This window comes from Ambystoma mexicanum, chromosome 9 (assembly GCF_040938575.1).
Source record: "Ambystoma mexicanum isolate Mex_15411 chromosome 9, UKY_AmexF1_1, whole genome shotgun sequence".
Taxonomy (NCBI): domain Eukaryota; kingdom Metazoa; phylum Chordata; class Amphibia; order Caudata; family Ambystomatidae; genus Ambystoma; species Ambystoma mexicanum.
Window position 1 is genome coordinate 1,025,835,702 of NC_090931.1, and position 15,564 is coordinate 1,025,851,265.

Here is a 15,564-nt window from a genome sequence, read left to right on the forward strand (position 1 = left end):
CAACATGGTGAGGTCCTGGGTACCGCTGTGTCTGGCAGAGAGGCGGGTCTTGCCCCATCAGAGTGTCATTCCTCAGATTGATCTGAGTCCCACTCCAGGGACTCAGAGACAAGATGAGTCCTTCTCAGGCTCCCAAACATGAGGGAGGATGCAGGGGTTATTCAACACAATGAGGTCCTGGGTACCACTGTGGATGTCAGAGACCTAGGTCGTGTTCCAACCGCAGGTTCACCCCCAATGGTCGCTGGGATGGTTAGGGGATGCAGCTTGACTGTGCCTTGAACCACCTGTCCACCTCACAACTGGAGGACTTTGGAAAGAACTGCTCTCCTTACAGGGTCCAGAGAAATCTTCAAGGGTTGAAATCCAAAAGATGATTCAAAGAAGTAGTGTGAGACCCTTTCATTTAAAGGTAAAAGTCCACAGGTGGTTGGAATAAACCTAGCCTTCTTTAGGGGTCCAATCCCTTTTCTTGAAAGTAGTGGAATTTGCCCTTCTGACATCTCACACAAAGAGCTTTGTGCTAGAGTGGACGAGGCAGGAAGGAGAGGCAGAGGTAGACAGAAACAAGATGATGGAATCCGGGGAAAGTGGTTTACTCGCCCTGTAAAAGGAACAAATAGAGGCAATCCCCCACACTGCTTCCTGACAGTACGGCGGCACCCTGTCTGCATGTCTGGGGGAATACATATAACCCTTCCACAGCTGAACTGGGCCTACATGGCTGACACATGTGTGATATGAATTTGGTGTGGCTTGGATAACTATGTGAGATGGCGGCCACCATACCCTAAACTCAGGTATGGCTTAGAATTACAGTTTAATTTGCCACCAGGACAACATTCTAATAGTTATATAGTTTTTGCAACAGGGGGGCATTCCTAAAATGCAACCTCTGTGCTGCATAGACTTGGCTGTCACTGCAGCTGCCAAGAGGACATCTGTGACCTCGGAACCTGCTCTGTGCCCCTGGTAGAGCAGGCTCTGCGGATCAGGATACTGATGCAGCAGGGCACAGGTGCACACTACGCACTACGCTTTTGCCATGGAGTTTGTGAAAGGGGAATCTGATCAGTAGAATTCCCTTTTAGAGATGGAATTACTCGTATAATTTTATTAACTAATGAAAATCAAAAAAGCCAGGGCTTCTACACCTTTGCCATATCGCAAATTCCTCACAGTGTAAATGCATTTCGGTGGGTGAGCTTTCTGAAAATAGACTACATTTACAAAACTCTCTGTATTAATATATCGCCTACTTACACACTCTCGCTCGGCCGCTCAAAAGCACTTGTGTTGCTATTACTTAATCTAGTGGTATTCAACACAGTGACACCAGAAGGAGAAAACCAATGAGTGGGGTCTTCTTGGTCTTGAACCTGCAACCTTAAGCGCAAACACAGGTCTAAACAGTAGGTGCTTAGGTGTGAGCTGTCAGACGTCAGCTGAGCACTAGCTGTGTTGATGATGCTGGCAAATGATCAGTCATTTGCTTTATTTATTCATTTTATTTACAGAGTTCGGACCGAGGCCGCAGGGGAGGGGCAACAGGCTGCCTCACAAATGTTACAGTTTGCAAGGATGGCTGTACGTAGAGCGGTCCCTAGGGGGGGGCTGGAGGGGCTATAGGCCCGCATCTTTTGGTTGTAGACCCGGATAGAAGCTCAGGGGCTACAACCAAAAGGCTAGCTAGCCCCGAGTCCCACAAGACCCGACATTAGCATAGCCCTTGATCTTTTCCAGACCTAGCAACATCCCTGGCCATACGGTAGAGGTGGTGGAGAACATGTGTGTCACAATTAGTTATGTTTTATTTCTACTAAAAAGGAGTTATGGTGTTGGTTTATCTTTGTAGAGTCAGGCACTGTATTTTTGGGGCCGGCTACTATTGAGGAAGACCCAAAGCAGCCAGGGGCCCACTCCTGTGTCTTTGGGGCTGCAGGCCGAGCATCACTTTGAGATTACTTGCCAGTCTGCACAAAAGCAAAGGGAGACAAAGGACAGAGAATGCAGGACCTGCAAGAGGGAAAGGTATGAGGGCAGAATAAGGGCCGATTAGTTACACCTTGAAATCCTGATGATAACCAGTGACATGATGTAAAATATCCCAATACTCATCCATGAAGGTGTGATTTGTAAATCTCACGCAAAATGTGCATGTTACCTTTATCCAATTCCGCATTCTCTTGGATACTGGTTTTGCGAAGAGGTACATAGTAATATGTTAATGTGATTGTATTAATCAAGTTCGACTGTATGGCGTATGGTGAAACAATAGCAGAATGTGCATTTTGTTTTGCAGGCCACGTTTAAAGGATGGATGGAAATCATGTATGCAGCTGTTGATTCGCGGAGGGTAAGAGGCATGAGACTGGGATGATCATAATTCATTCATCTACTGAAATGCTGCCATGAAAGTAAATGAATAGATGTACTTCTTTGTAAACAGGTGCACTGCAGTGCTGAGCAGCTGCTGCAATTGCAGCTTCCGTTAGTCGGTCTTCCATATTGTTCTTTTGTTTTTAAATTAATTTGTACAATCCATCACCTTTTTTGCACGGTTAATCAATTGTGTTTTCTAAATGTAACCATCAGGGCTCATATTGAAGGGCATCTACCACTTTGCATGACTTGTTAGCCGCTTTTTTGAATTCCTTAAAAGCTACGTTCACAACATATTCTTACTTAAATGCAGGTGTGGGCGGAGCATACAAAGATTTCCCATGGAAACTCAGGACGAACATACACACCTTTAGCACTTAAGGGGTTAACAGACTGTTATCTGTAGAATCGAAGAACAAGATATTTCGGTACATTTTGGTAAAGGACCTGATGGGTTAATAGAGAGACATTAAACATAAATCTTGCTGGCACAGGAAGTCAGTGTATCTTGCATAACAAGCGATTGGCATGAGCCCCAGCAGTTGAAATAGTGCTGATGTGAGCAACATGGATTTTTAACTACTTGCATGTTGTGCACATGTTTTTAGGGGTTCACATAGAAACAGATTTCCAAAATCCCTCTTGTCACCAACTGGGGTTTGCTATGAATATGGCATCTGCAAGGCAAGCGCAGTTGTCATGCCTAGGATGTGGGAGGATATCCACGCCCCCTCCCTAACCACGGAATCCGAATGGGAAGTTAAGGGAAGTAGGAACCCTGGAAAGAGGGTTAGGGATACAGCTATGGATGAGAAGGCAGGAAGCAAAGGAAAACACTGTATAGTGTGCTTGGTGGTTTGCAACCCAATGACCACTCTTATTTGTGGTACTTGCCTCCTGTCCTGAACTTCTGATTCCTCCTAACTCAGTCTAATTCCCTTTAGCACCCATCATGACACCAGCATGCCCAACAGACGGCTGTACTCACATGGACCAACACATGGAACACCTATAACCATACCTCATGGCTTGACATAGATGTTTGGGAACATGATACCTTGTTTTTGACTTGGCAAGCAGACTCACACATAAATGCTGAGTTAGTCAGCTGGCCGTGACAAAAGCATCACATAAACTTGACAAGAGCATAACATAGCCTTTGCCAACGTAAACGTGTGCAACTAGCATTGACCAAAAGCAAACACAGACGTAATGCCGACTGAATCAACTTGCACTTACAAAATGTGTAGCATCCACACAAATGCTTCCTGCTAACTCAGCTCATATACTTCACTCTGTTATGGCTTCACTTCACAGAGTTGAATGTTATACTGTAACACATGATTTATAAGCACATTCACTCTGTTATTGCTTCATAGAGTTCAGCTGTAACATAGCACTTGTTATGGTTATTAGCACATCATTTCTTATGGTAACTTAGATTTGGCCCAGGAACCCTCACAGGAGTTCCCTGGGTGTAGTAGTGTAGACAGTGACCCAAGCTTCTGTGTGTCTTCCCGCTCTGCTGCACGCACCATTCAGGACTTCAGGTCTGGATTTCTTTACATGAACGGAGAGAACAGGGATTTCACCCCGGCTTCCTGGAATCTGAAGCGGTGGAAACTGAGCGGGAGGAACTGCTCTGGAATTCCATAGCTGTACACCAACTCTGCCCGTGAGATAATAGCCAGCACCCGACAGGGGAAGGTCTTAAATGGGCTTCCTGGTGGTGTATACACTGCCACCAGGAATTCTGGTCAACGTAGTCCAGGGCCTCAGAGCTCTGCATCTGCAGGGTTTGTTGGCCCCATACTGGTGGCTCTGTCCGCATAGGCCCCCATGCACCACAACCCCAACAAGCCTTACAGCAATACATCTACCTAAAAACATGTAGTCATTAGCTGGGATTACAACCAAGATGACTTGGAAAGTCATATTTGGGTGTTGATCAAAAAAGACTCCCAGTCTTTACTTGTGCTAGAATGGTTGAGAATTTGATGATGAAGACAGCTGAGTTGACACATTAAATGTAGTTGAGTAAGTACTCGTGAGGGCCAATTCTGTTTCATTGCTGTTTAAGCTTTACGGCAAAGAATATCGCATCATTTTTTAATTGCCAAATGTTATGTCTTCAGTGTGCTTAAAATAGAGTTGGGAACCATCAGCCCATATAGTGGAGTGATATGCCCGAAGATATCCGCAGGACTTAAATATTAAACAAAATAAGGAACAATGCCTTTCCACGGGGGACTCCAAAGCTTATCTTGGATGCAGAGGCCTCAGGTCCAGTCCCTCCAAACAAATGGAATTCATGCAGTTGGCCAGAACTGGCTCAAACTAGCCATTAACGACAACCTATCCACCAAATGTAATCAGTGGATAATCATCTGGTGGTCCAGGGTACTGAAGGTGCATGAAAGATCCAGCATGGTTAGGATGGTCTTATATTGATCTGCGTGCCTTAATAATCATCATTTATTTATTTTATTTGAGCCATTAGTTTATAAAACCGAAGAAGCATACATATCAAAAGCCAAAGTTCCTTACCATTGCTAATAAAAAACCTGCAGGCAATGTACTTATCCAAATTTAAAACCATTACCTGGCATATAACGGAAATATAGTCCTGACAGAATATACATAAAACATTCGATAACTCCTCCCTCACAAGTATTGAGGTATATTTGCCCCTGTCAAGTCTAAAACCCAACTGTTTGTCACATAGGCATTCTGATGACTCCACAAAAGCCTGAAGTTGAATAGTTACTACATTTTCAAGAATTGAAGTCAGAAAAGCAGTGTTGGCAATCAGGCAGAAAAGTAGCTGGATTGTGTAAATGTAAGCAGGGTGTCTTAAGAAGAGGTGGGGTGGCGGTTGAACTTAGTTGTTTGCAGTTTACCAGCCACAGAAATACCAGCATCCATAGAGAAATGCAATGCCATTAATGTTTTCTTCCTTAGCAATACCGACACAATTAGACATCACATCAATGCCTACACATCATCTGTGCTCCCATTATCTAGCCTACCAACTGTTCCCACTCTAGGGAGGGTTTAAGTCCCTCACTTACAAGGATCTCACCAAAATGCTTGCATCATCAAAGCCAAACACCTACACCAATGGCCTCCTATGTCCTACCATGCTAAAAAGATCCAGGGTCATGCTCTTATCCTACCTCTTCAGATTTTTAAAGCCCCTCTCAACCAGGGCATTTTCTCAAGCAGCTTCAAAACAGGGATGATCTTCCTACTCCTTAAAATAACCCACTCTGGGCCCAGACAACCTCACCAACTACTGACCAATCATCAGGCTCCCATTCATTGGTAAAATTATTGTGAGCATGGTGGCGCATCAACTTCACAAACAAATCAACTAGTCAGCATTGCTTCAGGACTATCAATCTATGTTCTGTCTTAATTAAGGCACCAAAGTAGCCACCATCCAGTTCATTGATGATGCTCACTAGATCATGGGGTTCCTTCCTCCTGGACCTGTCCACCGTCTTCAGGACGTTGAACTACCAGACTTTATTCACCCTCCTTGCACAAAAATAGGCTTTGTGGAAACCGTGTTGTTCATTGGTGAATTAAAGTTCATTGGAACAGAATTTGGGGGGAAGATACAGTAATTTGAAGAAGCACAAGGCATCAGAATTTTTCAAAATCATTTCACAGGTGTTAAATGGTAACATTTTCAAAAAGAAGCTGCTTAATTCCATGCTTAAAGATATTTTCCGGCTACTTTGTTAGGATGATAGACTAATAGGAGGCGATAGCCTCGTGCGGTTAGAAGTATCTGAGTGGGGCAGGTCACATAGTTTAACCACCATTCAGTAAAAAAAAAGATAATAGGCTTCATTGGAAGTTTGGCGGTGCAGGAAAAAAATGATGGAAACTGTGTTACCACCTCATTTTGTCAGTAATGGAATAACAGACAGTTGCATCGCTCCACCGAAAACAGTTTTTATTTGGAGTGGAGGATTTACATCTTGCAACACACTGGAGGTAAATCTTACACTTAAAGGACAAAAAGTATCAGATTTACCGTCAAAGGAATTACCACTTGTAGTACATTTGCCAAATCACCACTGGAGTCCTATGGACTTGTTATATGGCTGTATTTTCGTCAATAGAGTGGCAGTATCTGTAACCAAATTTAGTAGTATTTCCATAGAATTACTGTGCGAATAGCGGCAAAATCGGAATGAGGTCCTATGGCTCGATCAAATTAATTAATATAGATGTTTATATCTGTTTTCTGGGCAGCAGCCAGTCTAACATTAATCATGGAGTCATTTATATATAATATAATTTAAAAAAGGAGGTTTTTGAGTGATCTGATGGGGAAGGCTAAGGAATCTAGTAATACTGTCTCCAGTCTTAAGTATACTTCGGTTAAATTGTGTCTTCCTCCCAAGCATTACTTTTAGTTCCCCACTTTAACCTCAACACAGTCATTGTTAAGAGCCTGGCTGTACAGAAAGCTCAAATATGGAACAATTTACCTCTCCAACTGAAGTTTGAACATCATTTTTATATATTTAAGAAACAATTAAAAACCTAAAAACCTATATTTTCTGTGAACATCTGACTAATTGAACTACATCTGCCCACAGGCCCCTGGAATCCATCTGATTGACTTCATAACCTTCAGAGCGTTTTTTTTTTACCTCTGGGTAGTCAGTACTTTATCATCTATTAAATAGATACACGTATGATTAGTTTGCATCCTTGACTTATACTTAAAGTTTTAACCTGAGCTTCCTTCCAGCCTACCTTTAGCTATGAAAGCTTTATGATTAAAATCCTGGGGGCCAATTCCCAGAAGAGCTCGGGCACACATTGTACTTGCAACTCAGTTATATAGGGCCTGTGGGGCTTAACCATCCCTAACCTACTCCTCCTCTTTCCTTATGGATTGCCTTCTTGCAGCTGGCATCTTTATTGCTGCATTGCATTTGTAAATACAGAGGCAAGTTAGGTTTTATTTGTTAATCAGTTTGTTGTATGTTTTATAATCTGGCGCACTAAAGACGTGTTATCAGAAGTGTGTAAGCAAAAAGACAAATTTATAGAAGGTGCTATTTTGCTAATTCACCTCCACCTCCACTAGAACAGTTCTAAATGTCATCTTTAGAGGAGATTAATTCATTAGACCTTTGCGATGAGATAACATGTCTTGTGGCCAAAGTACCCTATCTAACAACTCCTTTTCACAAAGGTAAAGTTCGGTTATTATAGTATACTGTTCCCTGCTAGTTCACCCTTTGTCATTCATGAAAAGCTTGCCAGTTACTAATGCTTATGTACAAGCGTCTTCGGGTTGCCAAGGATTATTCACACTTGTGTGTGCTGGGTCAAAGCAAGCAATTTGTAAATGGATAAATGCACAAAATTCCAACTGCATGTTCAGATGCCTTTTCACATGTGCAATGTATATATTGGGAGATGCTCATGGAGTACCAGGTGCATCCTGATATGCAGACCTTATTCTCTGAGAACTAGAGCGAGAGCAATAATATCCCATGTCACTCTTGCAAATCCCCAATGTTCACCCACACTCTACCTTAGTAGAGATTCGGCTAAACTTCCAAACTTTAAGCCATCTAACTGCAGTCAAGAGAAGATTTCTTTATGCAGGCTTAGTCAGAACAGACACACACAGGCGTAAAAGAAATAAGATAGCAAAACATGTTTACATTAGTATATCTCCAATCTGAAATATATTTCCACGAGCTATTTTCTATTACGCTGATCTTAAATATAATGAATACCAGAACACAATCTGGGCACTAGCCATATCTTTAAGTGGAATTGGTAGATTATGAATTGAATACACATACTTTACATACTCTATAATCCAACATTGCAAAATGTGTATTGATGTGTGTGTCATATGGCTGTAAATTACATGTGTATGCTTAAACTGTGCTCTTTAATTCAGCTCCTACAAGCAGCCTGATGTTGTCAAATAAATCCCTAACTCTGACCACTATGTGTTCTTTTCAGGTGGAAGACCAGCCTAAATATGAGGACAACCTTTACATGTATTTATACTTTGTTATATTCATCATCTTTGGGTCTTTCTTTACACTGAACCTCTTTATTGGTGTCATCATCGACAACTTCAACCAGCAAAAAAAGAAGATAAGTATTTAATGTGTAACAGTAAGAACATACTGTGGAAATGTTGTGTTTGGTGTCTTCTATGTTTAAGTAGGTAACCAGTGCTAGTTTATCAGCATCCAGCATATGGTGAATCATTCGCTGGTTTATTTTATATTTTAATTTTATTTTATTGTGTTATGGTTTACAAATAAAACCTTTCGTAATTAAGAAACTTTTCCTAGCACATTAATTAATTCATTCTAAAATATTGCACAATATAGATTAACACATGAGTAGCATTTTATGAAAGCACATTTAAACAATACAGATATAAATCCTAATAACATGATTCTATCATAATTCTTAAAAACAGTAAATACAAAACACTCAATATAAAACCAATTTTTTGTTGGAGTTACTTATAGAGAGCAAAGAGGAGGATTCTTCAATAAAAAAACACACGAGGTAAGAAGTCATATCTCTCACTATGATAGAAAGAGAAGAATACACAGTATACTCAAAAATAAAATTGAGATAAGGAACTAAAGCAGTCTCTGCTAAAACTCCCGTTTACATTCCATCTAAAAATTCAATGGCGCATATACCAAGATATGTAATCAGTAAAATATGTTGCCAAAAGACCAATCAAATCCATAACATTTTTAAAGTGCAATCGCGCAGAAAACAGAACACAGTTCTTGTCTGGGAGAATTAGCCCAGTATGCTCAATAAAGGATCTAAAGATGTATAATCAATACAAGATGCATTGCCAGAGGACCCGAACATTGGATAAAGTCCAGTTGAGCAAAATACAGAACATAATTCCTTGTTTGAGCAAAATCAGTCCTGTTGGCTTAATAAAAAAAGTCTGCAAGTCTTGCGATGTGCCCTAGTATAGGCAAGATCTTCGTTCAAAATGCAAATACTGCATTGTAAAGGATAGCTGATTGCCATTCATCCGGATTGCAGACAAAGTATGAATGATTTTTTTTTTTTAAAGTAAACCAATCTTCTCTGTAATAAATAGGGACATTCCAGGATAATATGGCAAAGTGTTTCCAATGTATCTGTTTTTCAATGTCTATCTGTATGCCTACCAACAGGTAGTCCTAATCGAGGTCCAACCACCTCAATAGTATGGAGACAATTACATCTCAATCTTAGGAACCACATTCTTCGATTACAGGAAGAGGATTTAAATACATATGCCATTGGAGACCTTGAAAAGTATCAATATATTCTTTATAGAGTTTCGAATTTGTTAGACTTTCTCTGTTTTCAATAGGATCCCACTCTCTTAGCTTCTTCCTCATTAGCGAGGGGGGATCTAGGTCAATACCCACTTCTATTAAAAAGCTTTCACAAGTCCTCATAAACTGATTCCGGTGAAATTGCTACCTAAACGGAAGACTTTCCGTAACTTAGAGAAAAGAGATTCCCCCCAACTCATTAACCTTTGTATAGAGAAGTATTTTATTGAATTTCTACATGTACCACCATGATGTTAATGTTGGGGGAAGTCCCAAAACGGCATGCCAAATTTTACCTTCAAATACATTGAGCCAATTCCTGTTTTTAATCAATAACAGCTCCAAGCCATTGGGGATGGTCTGTGTCACTTTGGCTTTATAAAATTCTGTTAAGGGCCTCAGAGAGTAACAGCAGTACTTGGCCTGGATGATCCTCATTTGAGTAATGAAATAATCCTGGACCTCATTTTTCCATTAATAAGGCCCACTTGGTTCTTATTAGCGAAGATAAACCCCAAATAAACAAAATGACCGAGATCTCCAATTCCATTGCCATTTACATACCACCTAAAATGTTTATACTTCTTCTTCTTGAACATCTAAATATGTGATTTAGTTGGATGATCTCTGAAATATTTTCAGTGGCATAATTCCCTAACTGTGTCACACTTCGCCTCAAATCTCACCTGTTTATCCTTTGAACTCTTGTTCTTCGGAGGTTTCTCCTTCTTTCTGATGGTTCGGGACTTGTACAGACATGGGCGAGCGTCCTCTGTCGCCAGTGTGCAGGTAGGGTACCAGTCTCGTAGCGATGCAGGATTTCAGTTTCCCAGGGAGGATCAGGAAGGTATAGAACTGAGTCCGGGAAGTGTTTGGGAACCAGGAAGGAATCAGAAGGCTTGTACCGTACCGAAGACAGAGTACGAGTGCAGGACGGATCTGGGCAAGTGCAGAGGAGAAGGCAGTAAGAACAATTCCACAAGCGGTAAGCACGGCAGAACCGAATATTACCAGGATGGAATTGGAAACCGCTAAACAACGGAGTAGCACAGGAGTAAGGGAAGTTAGACACACACTTGCCGGAACTTCGGAAAGGTAGCATTGAGACGCGCAGAGCAGCGGGGCGCGTCTGTTGTCTAGGAAGTGGCAGGTCAGTTGAAACACTATACAGGGCCATTATCAGAGTGGAAAAGCAGTAGCATATTTAAATGACCCAGCGGGCTATCCCAGTTCGAAAACTTTGACCAAAGATGACCTCTGTCCACCTTATGAAGCGCGATGGACAAGTTCAGACTGCCCCAATAGAGAGGCTGCCCCTTCGCTATATTGGCATAAGGTGTAAACTAGGCCATTTAATGTGGTTCCCGTACCCCTATGGAAACCTGTTTGGTGAATACTCAGCCTCTTTGTTTTTTTGTATCCATTTGATCAAATCTTTTGGGCCATAGCTTGCGGGGGACATTCTATCACCCTTTTTGAAAATAGGTACAATAATTGCCTTAGGCCAAGAGACTGAGATTATCTGGTCGATAGCAACCTGAGTAAACAGGATTAGCAAGATCTTTGCCCACAGGTTTGCATTTTCATTTAGAACCATGTGGGAAACACTGTCGGGACCACATGCTCTTGAATTATTTAGTCTCATTAAGGCTAACTCCAAATCTTTAAGTCAAATTTCAATACCCAAGGGACTGAGGATATCACAACAGTAGCATTAGGCAGGCCATCAACTCTGGCATAGAGGTTATGCAAGTGCAGAGCCAAGGTGGATTCCAGAATATAGTTGGCTTGACTGGTAATTTGTGTTTTTTCATGTCCATTCGGTACTCACTAAATTCCCATATTGTCATTGTGGATTAATAAATTCATCATCTTTTGAGTGACCTCTATATATTTTTGTATTTTATGCAATATGTGCCCGTTTTTATATTTCTGTTTAATCTGACTGTGCTACGCAACTCTCTCTTCTGTGCCCAATGAACCAACCACAACTTTCTCGTCGATTTCCACCGCATTACTCGGTTATGATTTCATACCAAAATATCAAACAAGTGTATCTGGAATAAACACCACTTCTTTTTTCCAAGCAATTATTGGAAACAGAATTGCAATCTCGAATGACTAGGAACTGAGAAGCACATAAAATATTAATTAAGAATTTTCTAGATCCAGATTGGTTATAAGGTAGGCCATTTTTCTTTTCTTTTTTTTGCTTTCTGAGAAACCAGGATATGTTGTTGGCTAAAACCCTTATCAGAAGGGAGATGAGTAACCGAACAGGAAGGTTCAGGCAAGTTGTTGTCAGTCTTATTTCCCGAGAACTAATTTCCTTGCTCATAATGAACAGGTTGGTTAGTCAAATTGTTTACAATTGTCTTAATTTCCATCAATACTACTGAATGAGACCTCACTTCTAGGTTTATATGGGCTGTCTTCACCACTAAAGGACAATTAGGACCCTGGGCCTAAGTTAGATCTTTCCAGTTCTCTCCCCTCGGATACTCAGCTGATTCTTCTATGAGATGTTCTGAATGCAGGAAGAGTCACAGAGAGGCACTTACCTTAGTGGAGTGTATTCCTAACTCTAGGATTTCATCCACTCATGGTATAACAGTATAGCTGATTTAAACAACTGTACTCTTGAAGGGTTTAGAAGCCAGTCTTAAGTTTGTTTGTCGGAACACTCCATGCAACTTGGTGTCCTTCGTCGAATGGAGTCAAACTGCTCCTGTCTCTGCACTTCGCACCGGCAATACGCGGTGCTCGGTTCTGTTATGTAGAAATTCCTCCTCTTTCTCTCAGCATGGGACAGCTAAGGAACACGTCAGGTAGCAGTTTTCTCGGACCCAGTGTGCAGTCAAACAGCACTTGTCTCCGCACTTCATGATAGTGCTAGGTGCCACCCAGTTCTTTTATGTGGAAACTCCTCTTCCTCTCAGCACGGGTCAGCTAGGGAACAAGTCAGAGGACAGACCTCTCGGACCCAGTGTGCACTCATACTGTTGTCTCTGCACTTCATGCCAGTTTTGTCAATTCTTTTGCTCTTGTTTCCCTGGACATTATTGAAGTAATAATTGACAAAGATTTTGCTAACAAAGTTGATGCTCATTCTGTCCGATTCATTGCAAAGGGTCATGGATGTCTGGAAGGTTATGGGATCGGTGCCATCACTCACTGAGTGATTTTGGGCCCAGAAGAGGTGTGCTGGGATTCCCTGGAGCACTGGAGCCATGAAAAGGTTCAGGGGCCCAGCCACACTTTTGTGCATGTGTTTTCCTCGTTGGTACAAATATGTAATAATAGAGCTGTACACTGTGTAAATGCTGCCTTAACCACGTCAGAGCCCTTGCAAAGTGTGAAAAGGCTTAGGCTGATTCAGCAGGAGACGTCACTTGTTACAAGGTCCTTGCTTTACTTTACTGCAGTTTTGCAGAGCCCGCAAATATAATGCAGTACAGAACAGCTGAGAGGCAGAGCTGTGGAAGCAGCCACCCATGTTGGCAGGTGCTTGCACATAATAGCATACATGCACACACACCAGCGGGTCTCTAGGCAGCATCACAGCAACACTGAAAGTAGTGATGAACCAGCAAAGATGGGGGATGAGATATTTATGACCTTGGTCATAAACCAAACAGATGTCATCTATGATTAACAGATAGACAAGCCAGCAACAATGCCTGAGCTCAGCCAATGGTGACTGTGGATATGCAGCGAAGGATCCAGGGGGTGGTGCTTAACGGTATAAAAGTAATCAGCCTTCACAGACAGGTGTAGTTTTAAGGTGATAGAGGAAAGAGAGCTGAGGTATATACGGACAGAGCAAGGAGGATCATTGAAGGAGGATGAAAGGTGGTTAGAGGAGGAGTGAGGAGAAGGATTGAAGGAGTTGGGGAGGAGGATTAAAGAATGAGTGAGAAAGAGTATTGTTGGAGTATTAAGGTGGAGAAGTGGAGGATGAGTGAGGAGGATTTTGGAAGGAGGAGAATTGAAAGAGAAGTCAGGATGGAATTTTGAGGACTTGGGGAATAGTGTGGAGGAGGAGAATAAAGGCAGGAAAGAGGAGTACGAAGGAGGCAGAATAATGGAGCATTTTGAGAAGAAGGAAGATTTAAGAAGATTACAGGCACCTCAGTGAGAAGGGGAACAGATAAGGTGGACACGGGAAGGAAGACAGAGCAGAGGTTTAGGGAGAATACCCCCTGGGGCCCTAGGAATGAGACTGTTGTGAAATGTTGAGAAGGTGGTACAAGAGGTTGCGACGGATGAAATGTATTGGATGGAGGCAGGGAGGTAAGAAGAGCATAGATAGGAGGTGGAAGGAGTAAACCCTATTCGAATATGAATGTGGTTCACCGTAGAGAAGGTAGACCTATTTTGCCAACTCAGAGAGTGGTACCAAGCACCTTTTCAAAGCCATGCTCTTTTTCACTAATGCTAAGCTCCAGACTCGGAGCTGATGAAAGAGAATCAGATGGTCTGGAATGTGGGCACACGTCCAGACATTTCCTGACTCTTTGAGGACAGGATCCAACAAAGCGAGGACAAGACGCAGACGTGTGCCATTCCAACATTCCACCATCATCAAAGAAGTGCAGGAACACTTAAAACCCTGAGAACGACGACTCATTGTGTATTCCGCTAGAACGGTGGCAACCTAAGAGGACAGGAAAATACTCAGGATGCCTCATCTCTAAGAGGGGGAGTCATCCTGAAATGTGTGCTGTATTTTATTCAGTTCAATTGTATTGCCCTTAAATTGACAGAACATCATTAGGTCGACAATTCATAAAGACAAGTCACGTACACAACATGCCGAAGAGTACAAAAAAGACAAGAAGCAAAAGCCTAGCAAGTTACCGCATAAATACATCAAATCAATCACTAATACATAGAATACTCGCTAACGGAGACAGTTAAGCAAACTAATAAATAGCAGCACTGGTGTAGTCACTGCAGTCCCATTTATCACCATCAGATCACCTTGCAAGCTTCAACATAGATGTCCTCCTCATCCAAGCTCTATATGGAAATGTGGCCACTGAGCAAACAATCAGTTCATCGATGGGTTTTGCGACCAATGGCTTGTAATGTCCATCTAATTCCTGGAATCTAGGACTCAGACATTTTATTCTCAAGTTTAGGAAGAGAATGCATGTTAACATAAAGTGGACCACATTGTCAGCCTGCCCGGTGCTATTTCCGCACTTAATATTATTTGCATTATTTCATTTGTTCTTCATAGAGACCAGCGGTAAAATACCAATTCTGAATTTCATGTAGAGAGATCGCAAGAGCTTTGGTTTTAAATGGTCAAGATAGCACTCGAAGCTGGTTGTTCATTTTCTGTCCCAATTTGTATTTTATTCCTTTGTTGATTTTTATTGAGCCACCCACCTTAGTTATATATAAATATCTGCGTAAACCTTGTTTTACCCTGATAAACACGTTTGGCTCTTTTGTTTATTCCTAGTCAGCTCAGTGTCAGGACCAACACAACACAAAGGTCATATCAATCATTTTATTTTCTATCATAAAAATACTAATTTGCTGATGCTTTTCCTATAAATGGATCATACCATTTAGCATTTTCTTTTAATGTAATCTTCCTCAACAACGTCATTTGAGCTGAATGGATCCCGGTGCTGCAGTGATCCTGGTACGCCTTAACACAGGTGCTCCACTTTTCTAACAATGAGATGATTCGTCTCACAAATGTGTTGCCTCTACCTTTGAAGACAATTCCAGTGATGTAAAATCCAGCCACCCAACATGCCGAGGGCACCAACTCACGACAACATATTTCTTGTGTTCTGGCAGAGCC

At 41.8% G+C, this 15,564-nt stretch overlaps 1 protein-coding gene across 7 annotated transcripts in view; it reads left to right on the forward strand.

Annotated features, from left to right (window-relative positions):
- Window positions 1-15,564, forward strand: part of LOC138488904 (sodium channel protein type 2 subunit alpha-like) — a 1,014,718-nt gene that overhangs the window by 804,589 nt on the left and 194,565 nt on the right. For all 7 annotated transcript variants that reach the window (XM_069616299.1, XM_069616302.1, XM_069616297.1 and 4 more), the window contains exons 23-24: window positions 2,303-2,356; window positions 8,392-8,529. In XM_069616299.1, the coding sequence (XP_069472400.1) occupies window positions 2,303-2,356; window positions 8,392-8,529 (192 nt within the window). The remainder of the gene's footprint in view (window positions 1-2,302; window positions 2,357-8,391; window positions 8,530-15,564) is intronic.